Genomic DNA, 21529 nt, shown 5'->3' with positions numbered 1-21529 from the left:
ACCCCCGATCTGACCCGTTGTCGCGGTGCCTAGACATTTTGCACGACAACAAACGGAATTCTAAAGGTAGAGGAGCAGTTAAAGTGATTGTTGTTTATTATTTAGATGCATCTTCAATGTCAAATTTATCCACAGGAGATTCACAATTGAGTCAAAAATCAACAGGCATTGAAGCATGAAAGCTCCAATCTGCAACAGTTGTCATCATGGACTACAGATTTTAGTCGAGCGGTATCAGTGCATACTGTGATGGACTCTAAAAAATCCATACAGAAGACTGGGCAGTCGATTGTTAAAGCAGCAATGCAGATGGGGCAATGAGGCATAACAATCGTGATCAAATATCAACAGTTGAACAGAAAAATTCTACATTTTCTTCAACAGCTTTTGAGTTGTCATATTTGGTTGTTTATCCATTGCCTACAGTACACAGAAAGTTACAGAGCAACAGAAGAACCTCTCAGGAATTTGGAGAATTCATTGCAGAAAATGCTAGTGGCAATCTTGTAGTGAAGCCATCAGCATGTGCTTTCCAACATAAGGAAACTTTACCCATTTCAAACTTTAGTAAGACTTCCACTTTCAGTGATGCTGACACAAGGAATTATGGAGCAAATTTTTTTCTAAATACATTAAAGAATTCAAAGAAACCAGAACCAGAAAAAGAGGAGTAAAGTTCATTCATCTGCAATTTTAAATTCTGATAGTCAAGCATGTGAGAGGTCCTCACTCTTGAGACCATTAGGAGAGAACGGTTTCAAAAACTTTGGGGACTCGGGTTTGGATGATGATGATGAGGGTGATCTCTTTGAATCTGAGGACGAACAACCTTAGACATCTAGAATACAGTTGAATGGAGAGAAAGCTTTGATCATGGAAAAGGAGAAGAAAAATAACAGGGTATTGAATTTGTTATAGGGTGGGAAGCAGAGGAATGAAACAGCCACCAGGTTAAAGTCTTCAGAGTTTGACAATGAGGGGAGGATAGTACAGCAAATGTATGTTGAAGCATTCTTCAGGCACAATTGGGATCATAGTATTGATGTGCTGACTCTACAATTGCTTGAGGACAAGCAATGTCAGGAAGGGGGGACTATGATATCATCTTCTAACTAAATTGCCCAAGGGAGGACGGAGCAGCCGCCTATCCAACCCTGTAGGCTATAGTCATTTGTAAAGGGGTGAACCCATTATGTTATGTTATTGGGGTGACATTGGATAATTTGGGGTAACTGGAATAAAAATTGTAATAAAAGCCAAATTTGGGGCAAAATGGAGGGAAACTCGTTAGCCCCCGAAATTAAAATTAGGAGGGAAAACCTCAATGGGAATCTATAAAAAAAAAAGAGAGGAGAATCATTTTACTCACCATGGATTGTCGATCTTTCTGAATTTTGAGTTGAGGCCCTTGGAGGGTTTTAAGACCCCCTTTCTCTGATTGGTTTCAGTGGTGAAAGATTCCACCCTAGCCAATCCCTCCTCTTTACTATGTTAGCATAATTTCTGAGACATAATCTGTGGCAAGCAAGGGTTTCAGTGACTAGGTTTCTGGAAGGTTTTCTAAGAAATTTTCTGGGCAGCAAATTATCTCCTAACCATTATTTGAGGCAACGGCTCATCTCAAGTGCTTATCTGTGGCAGCACAGGGAATTTTGAGGATCAATTTATGACAGCGGATCATCCCTAGAAGGCCCTATGTGACAACGAGGATTTCTGAGACCCTATAGTGGTTGTGGGTTACTCCTAAAGTATCCTTTGGCACCGGCTCATGGCTTCTTGGGAAAGGAGGCAAAAGCGGGAGTAGGGAGTGACATTTTCAAAAGCTTCAGGGCCAGGAGCGATTTTGGGAGCGAATTTTATATAATATATATTTTTATATATTTTGATGCATATATGTCAACAAAAGCATGTAGAATGATGAATTAGTGAAAAAAAAACATAAAAATGTGGATTTAAACCATATAACATCATTCATCTAGTAGTTATAATCTTCATCAACCACAAGTCCACAAATTACAAGTTCTCATTTATATAACATGTAAGGGTGCACAAAACCAAAATAGCATCGAGTGCAATCCATCTCTGAACAGAAAATGCACCAACAAATAGGCTCTAGATGGCCTCTAGCATCCAAAAAAATCATGCGACATCAAATACCTACATATCATCAAAATCATTGCCTATCTTGGGATCTTTGTCATTAATATCACCCTCTAAGCATTAACATACGATAGAAAAAATGTAGCATGTCAAGTCAAGATCTTGTTAGAGTGATAGGTACATTTTTCGTAGGGTCATGATAGAGGAGTTTGACAACCAATGTCAATAACATCAAGGTACATACAGCGCTTGGTGCTCTTGATTAAATACAAGCTCCATACCCTAGTACATGATAAAATTCAATGGAAACATTGCAATCCCCCCAATCCTGAAATCTTGAAAAAACTAACAAGTCTGTTGGATATTGAGTGAGATCTAAAATTCTACTTGCTCCATATGAAATCCAATGAGGATGGAACCACTCTCAAATACCCTGAGTCATTTCATGGTAATGTTAAATATTTAAGTAAAATGATGGAAAATGAAAGATAAAACTAACATTACCATGAAATGCATATCAATACTAGGGCCATGGGCTTGAATATTAGGCCGGCCCACTCAAAAATTCATGTTTCTTTGAAAAATATTGTTTTTAGAATGTCTTTGCAAAAAAAAAAAAATTGCAAAGAATGCTAGGGAGCGCAAAAAAATTGCTGAAGAGCGCTTCAAGAGTGGATTCGGGGGGGGGAGGGGGTCTCTCCCCTGCGGCCCTGCACCGGCTAATCCTCGAAATCATACATGAGGTAAACAAACTCATTATGAGGTATTGATTGGACAAGTAATTTCAGAGGTAACAATTATTTGTTAACAAGGGTTCGGAGACTACTTCTTTGACACTGAGGCCTTCTGAAGTTAGAATTGAGGCAGCGAAACGGTCCTGAGGCTTAGTCTTTGGAAACAAAGCTCTCTGAGGCTGAATTTGAGGCAGCATGGACTTACTGAGGCCTTTTGTGACAGCACATTAACCCTGAGGGTGTTCTGGAAGCACTGTTGTGGCTGCAAACCTCTTATCCAACCTTGAATATGGCATCGAGTAATATTTGAAGCAATTCTTAGACCTGGTTTGTGGCAACATAGGTCAAGGTACTGGTAATAGCAGTAAACATAGGCAGCAAGGGATAGGAAGGAATCAGTTGAATGGGCTTAAAGCAACAAGACCCAATCCAAGGCAGTTAAGTGACCCAAGGGTACCACAATCATAGTAATTGTAATGTCAGATCAGTAATATACAGACAACAGACTGCTAATACAATTAGCACTAGATTGTGAAATTCATGTAATTCACTGTTGAATTGGCTTATTTGTATGAGTTGTCAAAGACTTTGTTTACACTATGTGAATTCAATATTATCTCTGTTTGCAAAAATTGAAATAATACTTTGATACTAGTTAGAATACAAATTTTGTCAAATACTCTTTCCAACACTAAGGGTAAATTCCCTTGAGGGATATTACACTGCTCTTGGGTCTTACAATCAAGGTCAACAATCTAAAGGTAAAAAGAGGATGAACATCAAGAGTTATTTCTCAGCTTCCCCTGCCACTGCCTTAGATAATGCCACTTCCTCCCAACCAAGTCTAACTCAAACCACTTCGCATAACCATTGAAAAAAGCAATGCAAAGAAGTTGTGTTTCAATACATTGCTAGATGATGGTATGATGCAAATATCCCTTTTAATGTTGCCCGCTCACCTTATTACCAACCTATGTGGTGTTGGAAAATCAGAAAGGAAGAAAGATTTTCTTAACTTGATAATTACTTGTGATCTTTTATTTATCTTCTTATAGCTCTTCTTTAATTTCATTGTCTTCTTCTCATCAACCAACTACCAAATCAAAACATGAAGATAGATGACACAAGATGTAGACTCTCAACCAGGGCAAAACCCCTTTCAAGGGGAAAACCCAAAAACTCTTTCTTCTTTAAGAACTAATTCAAACGGAACAACCATAACCTTTTGACCAAGACCAAGACTTTCCTCCATCCACCAAGTCAACCTCCCATGATGAAAAGTCAAATCTTTAGTCAAATATTTTATAATCAACATCAATCTGCTCTTCAACATGAGCCAACAAGGGTCTCGGCCCTCTCTGCAATCCTGAAGCTCGGCCTGCACCTTTGGCCCTGCAATTGCAGTCTCCTTCACACATGTGGCAAGAAAATAGAGAATCTCGGCTCCCAAAGGTTCCTTCTACCTTTGCTATGATCTTTCTTTCTATGTAATGATTAGAATCTCTCTTTAGACTTCTTTGCACTCTCTTCTTCACCTTGAAAATTGCAGATCCAATCTTACTTGTCTCTTATCTGTTATCTCCAAACTAGGTCGAATGCTTTGCTATAAATAGTGGTTTTAAACTGCTCTTTAAGGCTAACATGAATGACTTGAGGCCGACTTGGTAGAGGAAGATTATATGACCCATTTACATCAAAATAAATTTTCTTTCTTGACTTGCATAGCCCAAGAAGGGTCTATTACATGATGACAAAGACTAGGATTCATAACATAAAACCTAGAAGCCTTCAATGGAGGCTGTGACTTAGAAATAAAATAAAGAAAGCAATAAACCCACGTTAATAAATATTTTTTTCTTTTATAATAAATTTTCTTTTTCTTTCTTTTCACAAGTACATTACATCATGACTCGAATACAATTATTAAGGCTAAAACTAGTTACATTTCTCAACACGTGGGCCCTATTATATCTGCAAGAAAGGGCTGCAAAGGCCATAGTGTCCATTACTTGAGGGGAAGTCTTTTGCAAAAAGAGAATTTTTCCATTGAAGAATATTTGACTAAGTATAGAGTCATGGGCCAAAACAAGTTGTTCCATCATGTCAAATGGATGGACCGATGGAAGGAACCACACTATCATTAATTTCCTTATTTCTTTCCCTCAAGGAACCACGTTTTTGAATCAATTGATGCATTGGATAGGGTGAAGGATGCAAACCTTCCATTTGACTTTAGGATTAAATGATTAAGATAGTGGGCAAGAGAATGTTGTGTGGGTCATCACAGATAATGCCTCAAACTACGTTCTTGCTGAAAAGATGCTAGAGTTTAAATATAGGACCATAGCTTGGACCCCATGTGCTGCACATTGCATAGACCTCATGCTTGAGGACATAAGCAAAGTGGAGTGGGTAAAGAACACTATAGAGCAAGCCAAGTGTATCACAAAATACATCTACAACCACTCATGGGTATTGGACCTAATGAGGAAAAAACAAAGGCAACAATCATCATGTTAGGCTTGCAATTACGAGATTTACAACTCACTTCCTGACATTGCAATCTCAATTCTCAAGCCTGCAATTACGAGATTTTCAACTCACTTCCTTACGTTGCAATCTCTCAATTCTCGAGAACAAAACTTGCAGACACTAAGAAAGTTTTTGACAACTATTTTTGGAAAAAGTCTACAGAGGCTGTGAAAATTGGCGAGGACCTTGTTAAGGTGTAACGGCAGTTGGATGGGAAAGAATTAGCCATGGAATACATCTATGAGGCTATATGGATCAGGAAAAGGAGCAGATACACATAGCCTATAAAGATAAAGTACATAAATATGGGCCGATTTGGGAGATCATTGACAATAGATGCAACAATCGACTCCACCGTCCAATACATGTAGCCGGGTATTTCCTGAACCCAAAGTATCATTATAGAGCACAGCTAGGCGAAGATCGGACTGGGGAGGTCATTGATAGGTTGTACAATTGCTTGGAGGGCATGGTCCTAAGAAGTCTAACCAGATGGAAATAAATAAACAAATTTGTCTTTTCACTAAGACCTCAGGTACCTTTAGCAAAAGATAACAAGAGATGTGAATCAAACAAGTAAGAAAATCTAATTTGTGTTTTTTCTTGTTAAGTTCAATTGTTTACAATTCAAACTGTAAATACTTGCTTTTTAAGCCAAACTTAGAATCTAAATTGTTGTAAAATGAACTAACTAATGTCTTTGTCTTTGTAGCACATTTGGCAGCCAGTGCCCTCAATTGCCAAAGTTTGCAGAAAGAGTCCTCAGCGAAACTTGTGGTGCTTATGGTTGTGACTCGTGAGTGCAATTGGTTTGTTTCGAGCGTATACAAAGGAAGAAGAGAAACCATTGGAACATTGTGTTCAACGATATTGATTCAACATTAGAATGGGTGGAGGACATTCAACCAGCTTTGTTTGATGTTGATTTTGATATTGATGCCATGGAGTTGGGGGGGTGTTTGATCCCAATGCAGATCTGGTAGTGCCAATGGAACCAGAACAAGTAGTTGAATCAAGCAAAGGAAAACAACTAATGGAAGGCACTAGTCGTTCAAATCAACCAAGTCAAGCTTCCATTACGTTTAGTTTTGCTGCTACTACTGTTGAGGATGCAGAGGAGTCCTCAGAGCATGAGCCAGATGATGTTTATAACTTTATATAGGTCCTGTTGATGATCCCATGTCTTATTAGTGATGAGTTTGATGAGGAGTGATCATGTTGATCACTGATATGTAGACTTGTAGTAGGCCAGTGGCCCCGTAGCTTGTAGCATTGTTTTTGGACTCTAGAGGCCATTTCGAGCCCCATTGATTATGTATTTTGTCGTTGATATGTATTGCACTTGGTACCAATTTGATATATGCACCCTTACATGGTATATACTATATAGATGAACAAACTTTGCATATTTTCATTTTGTCTCTAATGGTTTGGAATCATGATTGTAAATCTTAAAAAATAAGATTTTTCATTAAAAAATAATTATTTCATGTATTTTTTTAAAGATCGGTTCATTGAGATCTGAACAGGCTGTTTTTCTGGTTCCAATTCAAAAGCTGGTTTGATAGGTGGACCAGGTCGGTCACTGGTTCCAGTTATTAAAACTATGATTGCAAAAGGTCTCCCCATAGCTTAAAAATCGCACAGGGTTACTGTGGCTGCTACTTAAACTAACCAATACAGACATGTACTGTAATATTTGAAACTGACGAAAGAATTAAAAACAAGGTACTTGTCTCCACCGGTTGACAGTCTAAACAGCACAGGCGGAATGTAATCTTTAGGAAAAAGTTAAAACAAAGGATACTGATTATGCAATTTCATTGACAGGCACTTATAAAAAGGTCATAAATACTTCACGCTAGTATAAAAAGTTTGTCGACCCATATCATTAGAATATTTTTTTCCCAAAATCTCAAAAATAGCAGAAGAAATTGACCAAGCACCCATAAACAAAAACAAACTGGATTATACACATACCTGAAGTGTTGATGCAAGCACTGTATGTGTAGTTGCAAATTGCTGCTGGGCAGCCGTTGTGTGTTCTGCCATTCCTTTTTGAAATGCAGCATCAACTTGGTCAAACATTGCCTTACAGGATCGATCAAAGGCTGGGATAATTGAATTCTCAAAACTAGACCTCAATGTATCCTGTGAGCACATGGATAGTCTCAATGACTAATGGAAGCACAACAAATAAAACATATTCCAAAAGTTGAGAACAAATCGTCCAGGATATAGGCTTGCAGATAATTTTATAGCACCCATGTTCAGTGTCTCATTTATGTCCAATGTTTCAACCCATTTATTTATCATGGCACATGTGTGATCTACCCAACTTTGACTGACCTGAAGCACTTGCTTTCCAGAGGATTGGAATTGTGTCTGAATTTGCCTTGATACAAGAGAATCTAGCTTTGTCACAACTGATTTCTCCAACTGAGCCAATGCCTTGTCACTTACTCCTTTCTGCAAAATCATTATTGGAAGTTGTATTACAGAGTGTTACAAATAGAACTACTGCTAAATAGCAATCCAAAGCAAACAAATATGAAAGAAAGCAGATTCTTCTGAGTTGCAGTGATATTAAGTAATGAGTATAAACAACTAACACCTACAAAATCATAACAGGAAAAGATAATTTGACAATCTTCATGAATTATATTCACTGGACTAGGCTGACAATAGTAAAGCAGAAAACCTGGAAGGAATCATTGATTGCAGTTGAAATAGTTTTCTCCAGAGTTGGAGTAACTATGCGTGCCACAGTAGGACCTAAAGAGCCAATCTCCTTTTTCAAAACACGTTCTAATGTGGCCGGTAAGTCTTTGTTGATTGAATTTAATAATGATGTCAACTGTTGCACACGTTCCCGGTCAGCTTTCTCACGCTTTGCATTCTCTTCCTGAAATCTTGCCCACATAGCATCCACATGAGCTTTCACAACCTTCTCCAAACGTTGACCAAGGGCAGCCTCCATTCTCTTCCCCTCTTTCGCAACAGGTACAGCAACCATCACAGACATCTGTTTTTGCAACTCCTTCTGCATGGTAATAAGCTGCAGTAGAAAACTCAAAGATCAAAAAGGATTAGGAATGACCTACAGAAACTCAAAGATATGCATAAAAAACATGGAACATGTCATGAACATTCAGGACAAGTCAAAGGCATCATCATACAAATCACAGAATAAGATATGAAGTTCAGAAAATGGTAGATTATACAGAAGAAATTTGACTTGTAACAACTCATCTTTAGCAAATTCTGTAACTCACAGTATAACTATTCTACATTTTGGCCTTTTTAGCTGGAATCCAGTAATATAATTTTTGGTGAGATTGTGGTTTTTTTTGTTGTTTAAATGGTTTCTGAGTCTATGGATTCAGTGCCATGTTAAACCCCTGGAGCATTCCGATTATGCAAATTTCACAACTCAAACTTGTCATTTAACCAAATCCCTGCCACATTTCAGGTAAAATTGACTGCAACAAATGCTCGGAACAGAGCCAAAACTAAAAAGATTTAGACTGGCATTCAATGATTATAAGGACTGGAGGCACTAATACAAAATCCAAGAAAATGCTCTGGGAATGAAATATACGACAATTTTATCAGAAGAAAGGAGAGCACCCAATAACGGAACTTGTCTTGTATACAAAGAATATGATTATAAGGACTGGAGGCACTAATACAAAATCCAAGAAAATGCTCTGGGAATGAAATATACGACAATTTTATCAGAAGAAAGGAGAGCACCCAATAACGGAACTTGTCTTGTATACAAAGAAAGTACAAAGATCTCTACTTATCTACAAAATATACCAATCACAACCAAAAAAATATCAATTGAATCTAATAAAGCTATGGGTGACTTGATTTTCTTGAGTGTTTGGATTAGGCTTTGAGGCTTTCTGGTTCCAGTGACATGTAATGATAACATCAGTCTTTACTCCTGCAATTACTTTCTGCTTTGGTTGATCTGGAAAGGGCCTTGCTGTCACATTTAGATCCTTGTTCATATGCCGGGCCTTTCCCACCAATAAGGCTGATGTCTCAAAATGATGCAAAGCTATCGTTGAGCATTCTATCACAGCAGTCGGGGAGGATAATGGTGCTTAAGGACTCCAAGTTTATGGACAAAGAGTTCCACAAAGTAATGTTCTTGTTCCTTCTGAAGAACCGGGTAAAAGCACTCATAACGGATATGACGAAGCTTGTCCTCATTATAGTGTGCATACACTGGGTTGATTATTTAGTTGGCCATATCCCCATGGAAAATATGATCTCAGTCTGGAAGACCTTGGAAACATTTGGTTGACATCTGTCCAATATCAGGAACCTGACCAAGGATTTCTCTATATTTAAGTTTAGGGACTCTGCCAGCTGTGTGTTTATGAAGCAGCAAGGTCCATGGATCTGTAGAAATGCACTCGCGGATTTTGCTCATTGGAGAAAAAACTCCTCTGCAAAAGTTTTTTCACACTGTATTGCACCATTTGCGAAGAATCCCCTGTCCTTTTTGCCCAAAATTTGCATTTTAAGGAAAAACTGGACCATCCCATTGGGAAATTTATCTGCCATGAGCCAAAAAGACCCATCTAGCCTTGGCCCAATAAAATAACTTACATTCAAATTAACATCCAAGGTAATCTGAAGGAATCTAGAATTATTCGAGTGAGAGATAAAAATGACCATCAACAGGTTCAATACCTTGACCTGCCCATGCTTATGGTATTGTTACCCATCTAGATACATGGGTAACCCTAGGAGAAATTTTTTCTACTACTTTGCAACTTGCCAGCCAGAAGCCCTACCACGATCCACAGAGAGCCAGCCTCAGATGCCTCTCATCGTCAGTATATTCATTGATCTAGCCTATTCACTCAATGAAGGTGGGTCATCTATTCTGAGGTACTTTAACCATTTTTGCAATCAAGTGCCTTCATTTAATGTTTTGGGCATTCTAGTATGGATCATGGGTTAAAATTGCATTATTGGTAGCTATTGTCTGTGCACTTGTTCCCCTACTTCATCTTGGTGGTTATCATGAGTCCCTAGTCCAATGTGACCTTCCTTACGGTCTTTTCTTTCACTAGTTCACTGTTGGCCTTGTCCTATGAGAAGGGGTTGAATATATCCAAAATTGATGCAGCTGTAAGAAAAGAAAGAGCATGAGCCAAATGTTAAAATGCAAAAGAATGGCAAGAGATGTAAAGCAAGTAAAAGCTAAGTTACCAGGATCCTGATCCAGATACGGATCCAGATTCGGATACGGATCCGCCAGTTTTTTGAAAAGCCAGGATCCACAAACGGCAAGTACAAACAAATATAAAATATTTTATAATTTTTAAAATTAAAATTTATATAAATATAAAAATAAAAACATATGTTAATTCTTCAATATGTAATTTTTATATACAATAAATAATTATTATATAAGTAATTCCTAAGGTATCATTTATAAATATTAATTAAATTTATATAAAAATAAAAAAACATATGAAAATTTTTAAATATATAAATTTAATATAATATTTTAAAAATAATTATTAAGTTAATCATAATATAATTAATGCATCATTTATAAATATTTAAACATTAATTATTAGTTATAATTATTTATATTAAGCAAATTATTAAACTTATTTTAGAAAAACTATTTTTAAACTTGAAAATAAACTTTAAAATTTATTAAAATATAAACTTACTTTTTAAACTTTAAATAAAATATCTTCTAAATAAATACGAGTAGATTATAATCTTGACGGCACATGTATTAAAGTTTATAATATGTATTTGTATTAAATAATATAAAGTTTATAATATATCTTTGTATTAAAGTTTATAATACCGTCAACATAGAAATAGAAATAATAAATTGTGGCCGGCCAACTCCCTCTCGGACTTCATATGCGCTCGTTCTTATCATTAGATTCATTCACTTGAATTAAAGTTTATAATATATTGTATTAAAAATAATACATTTCAACCTAAAAATAATAAATTTTATGACGTCCAACAACTCCCTAGTTTATTTTCGCGGAGGGATTTTTAATCCATTTCTTAACATTGGAAATTGACTTGCATTGATATTTCTGTTTAGAAATTTTGTGCTGAATTACAGTTTTTTACCCACGGAGAGTTTTATGACGTCCAACAACTCCCTAGTTTATTTTCGCGAAGGGATTTTTAACCCATTTCTTAACATTCCAAATTGACTTGTGTTGATATTTCTGTTTAGAAATTTTGTGCTGAATTACAGTTTTTTTACCCACGGAGAGAAATTTTTGCTGACATACGGTATTTACAAACGGAGAGAAGATGGGCGGATCTCTACGGATCCGGATCCAAATCCGTCTCTGATCCGGGGATCCGCGTATCCAGCCATCAGGCTTGACGGATCCAGTAACATAGAGTAAAAGGCAATTTTAGCTTGAGCTCTACCCCTTCTTATATAGACACTCATCACCAAAAGTATCCATGAATATCACGCCTATCAAAAGTGAAGGGAACTCTTTGTAAACATCCCAATCCCGACGAAGCAATAAGCTGCCCATCATTAAACGGGGAGTGTATGATTATTATTGATAAATCCATAAAGCTTGTTATGCAAGTTGTGTCAAAGCAAGAAAGAAAAAGGCAAATATTGGGGTCATGGAAAAACAAAGGGGAAGGAAGGTAACTCAACCAGCGAAGTGCTCTTTCTACAAAGGTGTTCATGGGCAATGTTTTTTCATAACCTACTGTAAGACTATGACACATTTCATGAAGTAAACCCAAGTCATAACACCTATTACTTACATCTATCATTTGAAAGGGTCGGCATGCGCAATGTTCCCCACTTAGGGTTGGAAGCATCTAATAAGGTTACATGTTAACCCTCCCATACTTATGTGAGGTAATGTGTACACAATCAAAAGCCAATAGGACATTGGAAAATGATGCTTGTGTTTGATGGTTTTGACATTGAATATTGTTAAAATTGGCAACTAGGGCCAAACTCCATGTAGGTCATCTTATTTATGGCAGCTGATATTTTTCTCAGATCTCTCTCATCGAGAGGTGTAGGATTGATTTAAAGATCATCCAATTCCGATAAGTATTCATGGAGTTATGAATTTATTTGTGTTATAAGACAATTCGTCAAGGTCGGCCAACAACTAAATAACACCCACATGTGCTCAACGTTTTAGTATAAAAAGAGGTGACTTGATTGTCATTTCAACACACACTTCACTCTTGATTTCTCTCCACTTGTTTTGGGTTTTAGTGGAAGAGAGATCAAGGAGTGGAAGCCCTAGACATTGGAGGAAAGGAGGCTGCCCTAGCTGCAGCAAAGAAGACAGGCCAGCGAAGCTATGGAAGGGATCTACGTTGACCTAAAGGAACTCATGGAAGAAGTTTAACGCAGCTATGGAGGAGGCCTTAAAAAGCCCTAGCCGCAGTCCTAAAGAAGCCCTTACGCTGTCCTAAATCTGCCCTAACCGCAGGTCTATTGAGTTGTCTTGGGTGCAAGAAAGGGCAGCATATGATGCTACAAGAAGAGGCCAAGGCAGCGAAGGAATTAAGGTCTGGTTCAAGGCTAACCGAGCTGCTGTTAGAGGGCCAGGGAGCTGAACTTGGAGGCCAATTTGAAGAATGGTGATCACAGGTCTGTTTGGGGCAGCAAAAAGTAAGGGAAGCCTGTTTTCAGTGGGCCGTGGGTGACAGCATGGGACTGTGGTAGGCTGCAGTCCTAACCACCTCAAAACAGGGACAGCATGGAAAGAGGTCTGGTTCAAGGCTAACCGAGCTGCTGTTAGAGGGCCAAGGAGCTGAGCTTGGAGGCCAAGTTGAAGAAGGGTGATCACAAGTCTGTTTGGGGCAGCAAAAAGGTAAGGGAAGCCTGTTTTCAGTGGGCCGTGGGTGACAGCGTGGGACTATGGTAGGTTGCAGTCCTAACCACCTCAAAACAGGGACAGCATGGAGAGGTTGAGGGCTCAAACATGCACAAAACAGCAGCGTGCTAGGGGAGGCGTCTCATGAGGGTGAGTTGCAGTTTTCCAGAGGGTTGTTCAAGGACTGTGTGAGGAGTTTAGGGCTGCCCTAGTGCCCTAACCAGAGCAGCGATAAACAACAGTATACAAACATATTTGGAGCAGCATTTATATGGTCTGTTGGCAGCTAGATACATGGGACAGCAAGGTCACGTGGTGGAGAAAGCAATAGGACAGCGATCAATGACATGGTGCAGCAAGGCTACAATGGGACAGCAACAATAGCATAGTGCCGCAAACTCATTGGTACAGCAGCAAGGTACAGCGTGCCAAATGGGACAGCTAGGCAATGGTCTTTATTGGAGCATAGCAAATGGGACAGCAGTATGCCAAACATGGAATGACAATATCACTAACAGTGGGACAACAGTATGCCACATGGGACAGCAGTGGCTAGCATGGTGCAGCTATGGCACATGGGACAGTTGTGGCAGCATGGTGCAACAATGACACATGGGACAGCAGTGGCAGCATAAGGTGCAGTAGTATGATGTGTGCAACATGGTTACAAGGTCCAGCATAGTGATGATGAGTGCAGCATGGTGCAGCACAGTGAGGTGCAGCATGATGATGAGGAGCAGCACAATAATAGGTGCAGCATGGTGATGGGGTCACCTGGGAGAATTAGTTGAAGCGACTTGTCTTCAACTGAGTTCAACTATCTCATGTATCATCTACTTAGAGATGATCTATGCTCTTATTTAGATAAGTCAAAATGTTGAGTTCTGTTATATATGTACTATCTCTCTCTCTCTGCTGAACTGTTGAAGAACATATAAGAAGAATTGATCAAGGGTTTCCCCACATTCGGGTTTGTCCCTGGCTAGCGCCACATCTTGTGTCCTCTTGTCTCAGCTTGTCTTTTGCGATCTATGTTTATGTTCTATCTGCAATTTACTTTAATGCTAATGTGATTGCTAATCTGGAAAAGATATTGAGCTAACTATGAAAATTGAAATAAATTGCTCTAAGCATAGAACATACCTAAATTTAACATGGTATCAGAGCTGAGGTGAAGACAAATCCCAAGCAAGAGTGAAAGAGCAATCACCGAAGACAATTTGGAAAGGACAAAAGGATCAATGGATTCCTCATCCCTCTTCAAATTCACCGAGGGTGAAGTCGAAGCAGAGAACATTATCAGTATGGCGCTGCGGAAGCTTCTGATGACCTACCTAAAGATCACTTCAATGGGAAGTCCAAATATAAGGGTGGAAGGAAAGGCAAATGCCTTGTTTGTAATAAGTTCAACCATTATGTGAAGGAGTGTTCGAATGGTACGAACACATCACTTGATGATGATAACAATCATTCCACGGACATCTTCAATGATCAGAGGAATGATAGGTAATGCAGGTCATCAAGGAAATAGTCGACTCTTCAAAGAAAGCAAGGAACCCCAGGTATGAAGAATCAAATGTTGTTTCTGATAAGATAAATAAGTGTTATCTTATATTGGCCCTCTCCTTCAGACTCTTTGGGAATCTGGCTTATTGATTGTAGTGCTTCAAGGCACTTCATCGGATAGAAGGGTGCTCTCTCTAATTTGGTAGAGATGGAAACAATCGTGGGATTATACTTGGAGTCGATGCCACCTATCCCGGAAAGGGTGTAGGGAATGTTACCCCTCAATTGGATGAGGGTAAATCGATTCATTTACAAGAATCTCTTTTATGTACCTAATCGCAAGAAGAACCTGGTGTCCATTTCGGCAATGGAAGTCAAAGGTTACTGGGTGGCATTCATCGATGGAAAGGTACGTGTTTCAAAATAGAATTTTCAAAAGATGCTTTTATCTTTGAGTTGAGGGTTGGCAGTTGTATCAAGTTGCAGGATGGTCCATTGCGGACCATGTCAGTTGTCACATCTCACCTATAGCACCGGAGGTCTACTTATTGTGGGGCCCTATCCAATGTGAGTCAGATAGTGACATGGATGCCTGAATTCAAGAAGAGCATGAAGGTAAATGTCTGAGATGTACCGAAGGAAAATCCTACAAGGGGACCATTCCCTTCATGTAGGAGGTCCACAGGTTTGGAACAACCCGAGAGGTTTGACATTCATGATCGAGAATCTCATGTATGCAGGTGGAAGAAAGCCCTCTATGGCTTAAAGCAAAACACCCCGGGCTTAGTATGAAAGGATTGATACCTGTCTAATGAAGCTGAGATTCACTAGGAGTGAAACCGATCCAAATCATTGCTTGAAGGTTGTGGATGATAGACCTCTCATATTGGCACCTTATGAGGACGACCTCTTTCTGACAGGTGCAAACCCTCTCATTTGCAAAAGTAAGAGGGAGTTGGATTCCGGATTTGGAATGGTGAACTGCAAGCCCATGACTACCTATGGAGCCTAACTTTCAAAAGTTATGTGGTGGTGATGCCGGACCAAATTTGGGAAATGCCTTTGAGTTTCATAAACTCATTCGCATTGATGTTCTTGGTGGACTTCCGTCTGGATATATGTTTTGCAGTTAGCATGTTGGTTTCATATTTTTGGTTGAGCCTCACTAGATTGGTGCCAAGAATCTTCTCAGATGTCTTCGGGGCACAATCTCTCATGGATTGAGATACACTGTCGGAAATATGAAGCTCCATGATTATTCGAATGTTGACTAGGTAAGCAGTGTGGAGGATCTCAAGAGCACTTTTGAGTGTTGATTCTCTTTGGGTTTTACTCGATATCCTGGATGAGCAGGAAGCAGAAGACAGTTGCTTTGAGCACCGCTGAGACCGAATACATAGCTACGAGTATGATCTCATGAGAAGCTACCTGGTTGTGGAAGCTCTTCAGTGAGCTGTTTGTACACATGATGTATACCACTGTGATCTTCTGTGTCAACCAAGGGGGGATTCAATTGTTGAGGAATCTCGTATTCTATGATTGCTCCAGCATATAGACATCAGATACTACCTTATCTGGAATATGGTACGTCGAGGAGCGAGGAGGCTCCATCGCATTGAGACTGATGTACAGGTCGTAGACATTCTGTCAAAGCCCCAGGGAAGGGTCAAAATTGTGACTTTCATGAATGACTTGAAGTCATTAGGAGACCCTCTTATGAGGGTCCTGCATGATGCATGCATTGAGCTCTAGGAGCTCCGGGGAGCTTGGGGTACTTCTTGGAGCAACAAACGACCGTAGGGCGACTCACCCTCCCCTAATGGTGCGTTGTGTACAGGGTGAATGGCTCAGCATTCCCCTGTGATACCCTGTGGCAACTTAGGGGCAGGATGAGTGGTTCTCCTGTCAAGCCATCCTACCCATGCAATTTGGGACTCATGGGAAGTACCTCTCATCTGGCCAATAAGCAGGGAAATGGTGTTAGGGACCATAGTAGTGCCATCGGTGGACGCATCGTTGTATCTATCGTACTCCCTATGCTAGGATGACCTCCATTGATCTGGGATCAATGAAACTGATCTAGGATCAGTATGAATGGTTTGAGACACTCTCTTGTGATATCGATCTGGAATCAATGAAACAGACTTTGGGTCAATAAGAGTGACATAACTCACTTTCTTTTGGAACTGATCTGGGATCAGTAAGAGTGGTATGACACACTCTCTTCATATGGAACTGACTTCGGGTCAGTAGAGAATGGTATGAGACAATTTCAATCAATTCTTCTTCTTCATGGCTGAGCAGAGCAGTGCAGGGCACTGATGGCAGAGATAGTACAGTCAAACAGCTAGATCAGTGAATGGAGTTCTCCCTAGTTGAGAGGGAGTGTTAAAATTGGCAACTAGGGACAAACTCCATGTGGGTCATCTTATTTATGGCAGCTGATATTTTTCATGGATCCCTCTCATAGAGAGGTGTAGGATTGATCTAAAGATCATCCGATTCTGATAAGTATTCATGGAGTTATGAATTTATTTGTGTTATAAGACAATTCACCAAGGTCGGCCAGCAACTAAATAACACCCACATGTGCTCAACATTTTAGTATAAAAAGAGGAGGCTTGATTGTCATTTCAACACACACTTCACTCTTGATTTCTCTCCACTTGTTTTGGGTTTTAGTGGAAGAGAGATCAAGGAGTGGAAACCCTAGACGTTGGAGGAAAGGAGGTTGCCCTAGCCGCAACAAAGAAGACAGGCCAGCGAAGCTATGGAAGGGATCTACATTGACCTAAAGGAGCCCATGGAAGAAGTTTAACACAGCTATGGAGGAGGCCTTAACAAGCCATAGCCGCAGTACTAAAGCAGCCCTTATGTTGTCCTAAATTTTCCCTAACCGCAGATCTGCCCAACCCTAACCGCAGGTATGTTCAAGCCCTAGACACGGGTCTATTCAAGCCCTAGACTAGCGTTTGCAATTTTCTTAATTGCAATTCCGTATGAAGGAGTAGAGCCGCAGTAAGGGTTTGATTGCACCTCGTTTGAGTTTTTGGTGCAGTCAGGATCTTAGATACATGGGGCAAGAATGACCTTGTGTAAGGACGCAACAGTGACTTGACTTCTGGACATTCTCGGCATAACTATGAATTACAGTCTCAGCATTACAATGATAGATTGATCTCGCATGACAAAGAAGCAGTCATGACCGGATCTCTGAGACGCAACATTGATCTATGTTCTGGGCTAACCACACTCTCAACATACCTGTGAGGATCTCAGATGAATGAATCAATGAAGATCTCAGACGAAGATACAGTGTTGATGAATCTCGCATAGCAGTCCTGGCATATAGATCTCGATGACATCCTTATAGCAGTCTAAACATATTGAACAGTAGTGACTCAAATTACAAGGTATAGATCTACATAATCAGCATATTGTCTCGACATTATCATGGTGATGGAATAAGTCTCTGTAAGTACACTGATGCTCGACATACTTATGAAAGGTGATATATAGTCACAATGATATCACAGTATTCAGATCTACCCTCTAGTGATCTCAACATGAACATGTATCTCAGATACAGTCACAATATGCAATAATGAAAGAAACAGTAATCTCCATAGTAAGGAGGGTCAGTCTCGACAAAGGTAAGTGACAAGGATCATGATCTTACAGTGCAGTCATGAGGAAGGTGCAGAGATCATCTCAACCTCAAGGTGCAGGCATGTTGTATGATGCTCTCAACAACCTTGCAGCAGTGATGAAGTTCTTGGATATGCAATAATGATGACTTCAGAGGTGCAGCGAGATAATGATCTCAGTAGTGTTCAAACAAGAGGACTGATGTCTTGGTCTTGGAGAGCAGAATGTGTCATCGTCTTATTTGTCAATGGAATCTCTATAAGAAGAATTTTGCATGCGTTTTCCTCTCCAAGAGGGAGAGGTTTGGCCCTGGCAGAAAGACAAATATTTGTGTTCTTGTCTCTTTTGTTCTTGATAGCAGTTTGATGAAGCTAACACACACACACTAATAATGAATCAAAGATCAAGTTAAGGTTAATTGTATAAATACTTCACAAATTGTTATCATGTTAAGAAGAATCACCCTAATTTATGTGTGCCCTAGATTCTTCAACACAAGCCTCAAGCTACAAGTCTATACTTATACGTTTGCCTCAAATATTTTGTTACAAGTATATATATATATCTGTGTGTGTGTTGAAAAGTGTAACTAGGTCTAATTGATGTAAAGAAGAAAAATAAAATTATTTTTGTAAAGCTTGAATCATGGGTTTCATGATCAATGAATTTTATTTTTAGATAAATCTCCCATTGTGAGCTATTAGGTTTGGTCATCAAGTCATAAAGTTCATAGAGTCAATGTCAAAGTTTGAAGACTCATTTTGGGCATGTAATCCATTGTAAAAGAAAATTTATTAGCCCTCCAAGACCTTGTCACAAGCTCCTCTTCATGTCAGCCTAAGAATGATTCTAGAATGGCAAGTTGACTCACCTATAGCTCAATTCGGCTTATTTTGATGGATGAATCACTATAAATAGGCAGCTTGGCCTTCATTTGTAAACAATCGAAATTCAGAAAAGCAGGTCTGCAATAAGAAGTGTAAAAACCACTAGGAAAGGATCCTCATAACCAACGAAGAGAAGGAAAGGAAGAGCGAAGTCTTTGGTGGTTTTATGGGTTTGTTTTTGGGTTAAGTTCACTCCACACGTCCGAGAATTTGTTGCTAACTACTGCAAGAAGAACGAGATACCACAGTGATATTGAGAAGACAGAGATTTTGGAGAAGAACAAGGTGACTCTCTAGCTGAGTTAAAGGAGGAAGACCTCCATCTAAAGCAAAGGGAATCAAGGTGTTTATCACTCTCGTCCGCTACATCTAGGACTTTTGAAGTAGGGCCGAGAAATGCAGAGCTGAATGAAGGAACCAAAATCTATAGAATAACCAAGATAGTGAAGGAGGGAAGGAAGTTTGACCATCATTGACTCAAGGAAGAAATCAAACAAGAAGGCTTGTGACTTGGTCTTAAAGAGGTCGTTGTGTCGAGGGTCTAGGTCATGGTCTTGGCATTCATCAATTGAAGTCTCTATAAGAAGAAGAATTTGTTTGGTTTTCCTCTCCAGTTGGAGAAGTTTTGGCCCTGGTTGATCGCCCTACATTTTGTGTCTCTTGTCTATTTATTGTTTATGCATTGGTAATCTAAGTAAAGAGATGATCATAATCCAAAGAAATAAAAAGCACTCGCAAGCAGTTATCATTAGAAGAGAAATCACCTAATCTTGATGCCCTGAGATTTCTCAACATGGTATCAGAGCTAAGGTGACAAAGAAGGGCATCTCATCATGGGACACACAAGCACTCAAGGATCAAATCTCGAAGGATTCTTGGGATCCTCAAAAGACCACAAAGCCCCTACTCAATTTCAAGGGACTTACAAATCAAAGTTTCTTGAAGACTATTCATGCTAGAGAAGCAAGATCAAGCACGGTGTCATCATCTTCAAAAGGTTCTAAGGCAATTTCCTCTCGTGAAGCAAGGACCTTACCATTGAAAAAGATCATCCAAGAAGCATCAAGACATCATCAAGAAGTCATCATTATCAAAAAGGAAATCACTATCAAAAGATCTAAAGTGATCTCCTTCTTTGTGGAGTCAAGGATCACTCTTGAACATATCTATTTTCATCAAGGAGAAGTTCTCTATCATCTATATTATCATCAAATTCAAAGAGGTAGCAAGTGGAAGAAGCATCTTCACAAGTTAGTATATTTATGTTTGAATCTGTCAAAATGTTTTTTTGCAAGAAAAGCAACAAGTTGGTTGGGGCATCAAACTATCTTGCATGGAAGAAGAGGATGGATCTGAATCTCACTGAAAACGAGGTTATGGATCATGTCAAAGGATCTATCACCAAACTAGCAAATGAAGATGCTCAAGCACTTGCAAAGTTTATGAAAGGGGAAGTGAGGGCTCAAAGGATTCTCATAGAATTCAAGGATCCCCTCATTCCATATGTATCTAAACTCGACACTTCAAAAGAAATATATATCAAAAGAAGAAGGAATTGCCTCATACTTTATGAGGATATCTGAAATAAGGGATCAACTTCAAGATCTGGGTGAAATAATGTCTGACAAGGAGATGACCATTGTAGCACTAAATGCACTACCAGAGGAATGGGGTAACTTTACTTCAAGCATTTATGGGAAAAAAGAAGTTATAACATTCTAAGATCTATGGTCTCTATGTAAAATTGAAGAAACCAGACTAAAGGCAAAAATTGATGTAGCATCTAGTGAGCAAAATCAAGCATATGTTTCTATGGCAAAGAGAGGAGGAAAACCTAGAAAATTTGGTCCCCAGAAAAAGAAGAACCTGACTAAGGTTCAATGCTATGGATGTCAAGAATATGGGCATTACAAAAGAGATTGTCCTAGCTCAAGAAGGATAATAACAAAAGAGGTAGAAAAGAAGCCCATATCACCAAAGAAGTGGAGGAAGCTTAAAAGAGGAAGTCCAAGAAAGAGGGAGTAAGAGATATCTACTATGATTGAGATAGTCTTCCTCACCTAGTTCTTTTCAGGTTCATGTTTTCAAGTTTTTTTGTTGTAAGATATGGCTATCATGATTCACTAAGGAAAATGATAGGATGCATCATGGCATCATAAAAGCATTAAAAGCAAGAGCTTGTGACATCATCATAGAGAAGTATGAAAGATGGCTGAAATAGAAGTCTATGGAAGTCACCTATGGA

The 21529-nt window shown here is 39.1% G+C and overlaps 1 protein-coding gene across 2 annotated transcripts in view; it reads right to left on the bottom strand.

Moving 5' to 3' along the window:
- Positions 1-21529, bottom strand: part of LOC149173151 (enhancer of mRNA-decapping protein 4-like) — a 105105-nt gene that overhangs the window by 18008 nt on the left and 65568 nt on the right. For both annotated transcript variants that reach the window (XM_089424513.1, XM_089424514.1), the window contains exons 7-9: positions 8068-8424; positions 7716-7835; positions 7347-7517 (exon numbers count right to left, since the gene is read on the bottom strand). In XM_089424513.1, coding sequence (XP_089280639.1) covers positions 7347-7517; positions 7716-7835; positions 8068-8424 — 648 coding nt within the window. The remainder of the gene's footprint in view (positions 1-7346; positions 7518-7715; positions 7836-8067; positions 8425-21529) is intronic.

The sequence above is a fragment of the Pinus tabuliformis genome, chromosome 4_2 (assembly GCF_031772625.1).
Source record: "Pinus tabuliformis cultivar Carrire ecotype Pingquan chromosome 4_2, CPIR1, whole genome shotgun sequence".
Lineage (NCBI taxonomy): Eukaryota > Viridiplantae > Streptophyta > Pinopsida > Pinales > Pinaceae > Pinus > Pinus tabuliformis.
Note: the sequence above shows the minus strand (reverse complement) of the source record. Positions and strands in the feature narration are given on the sequence as shown.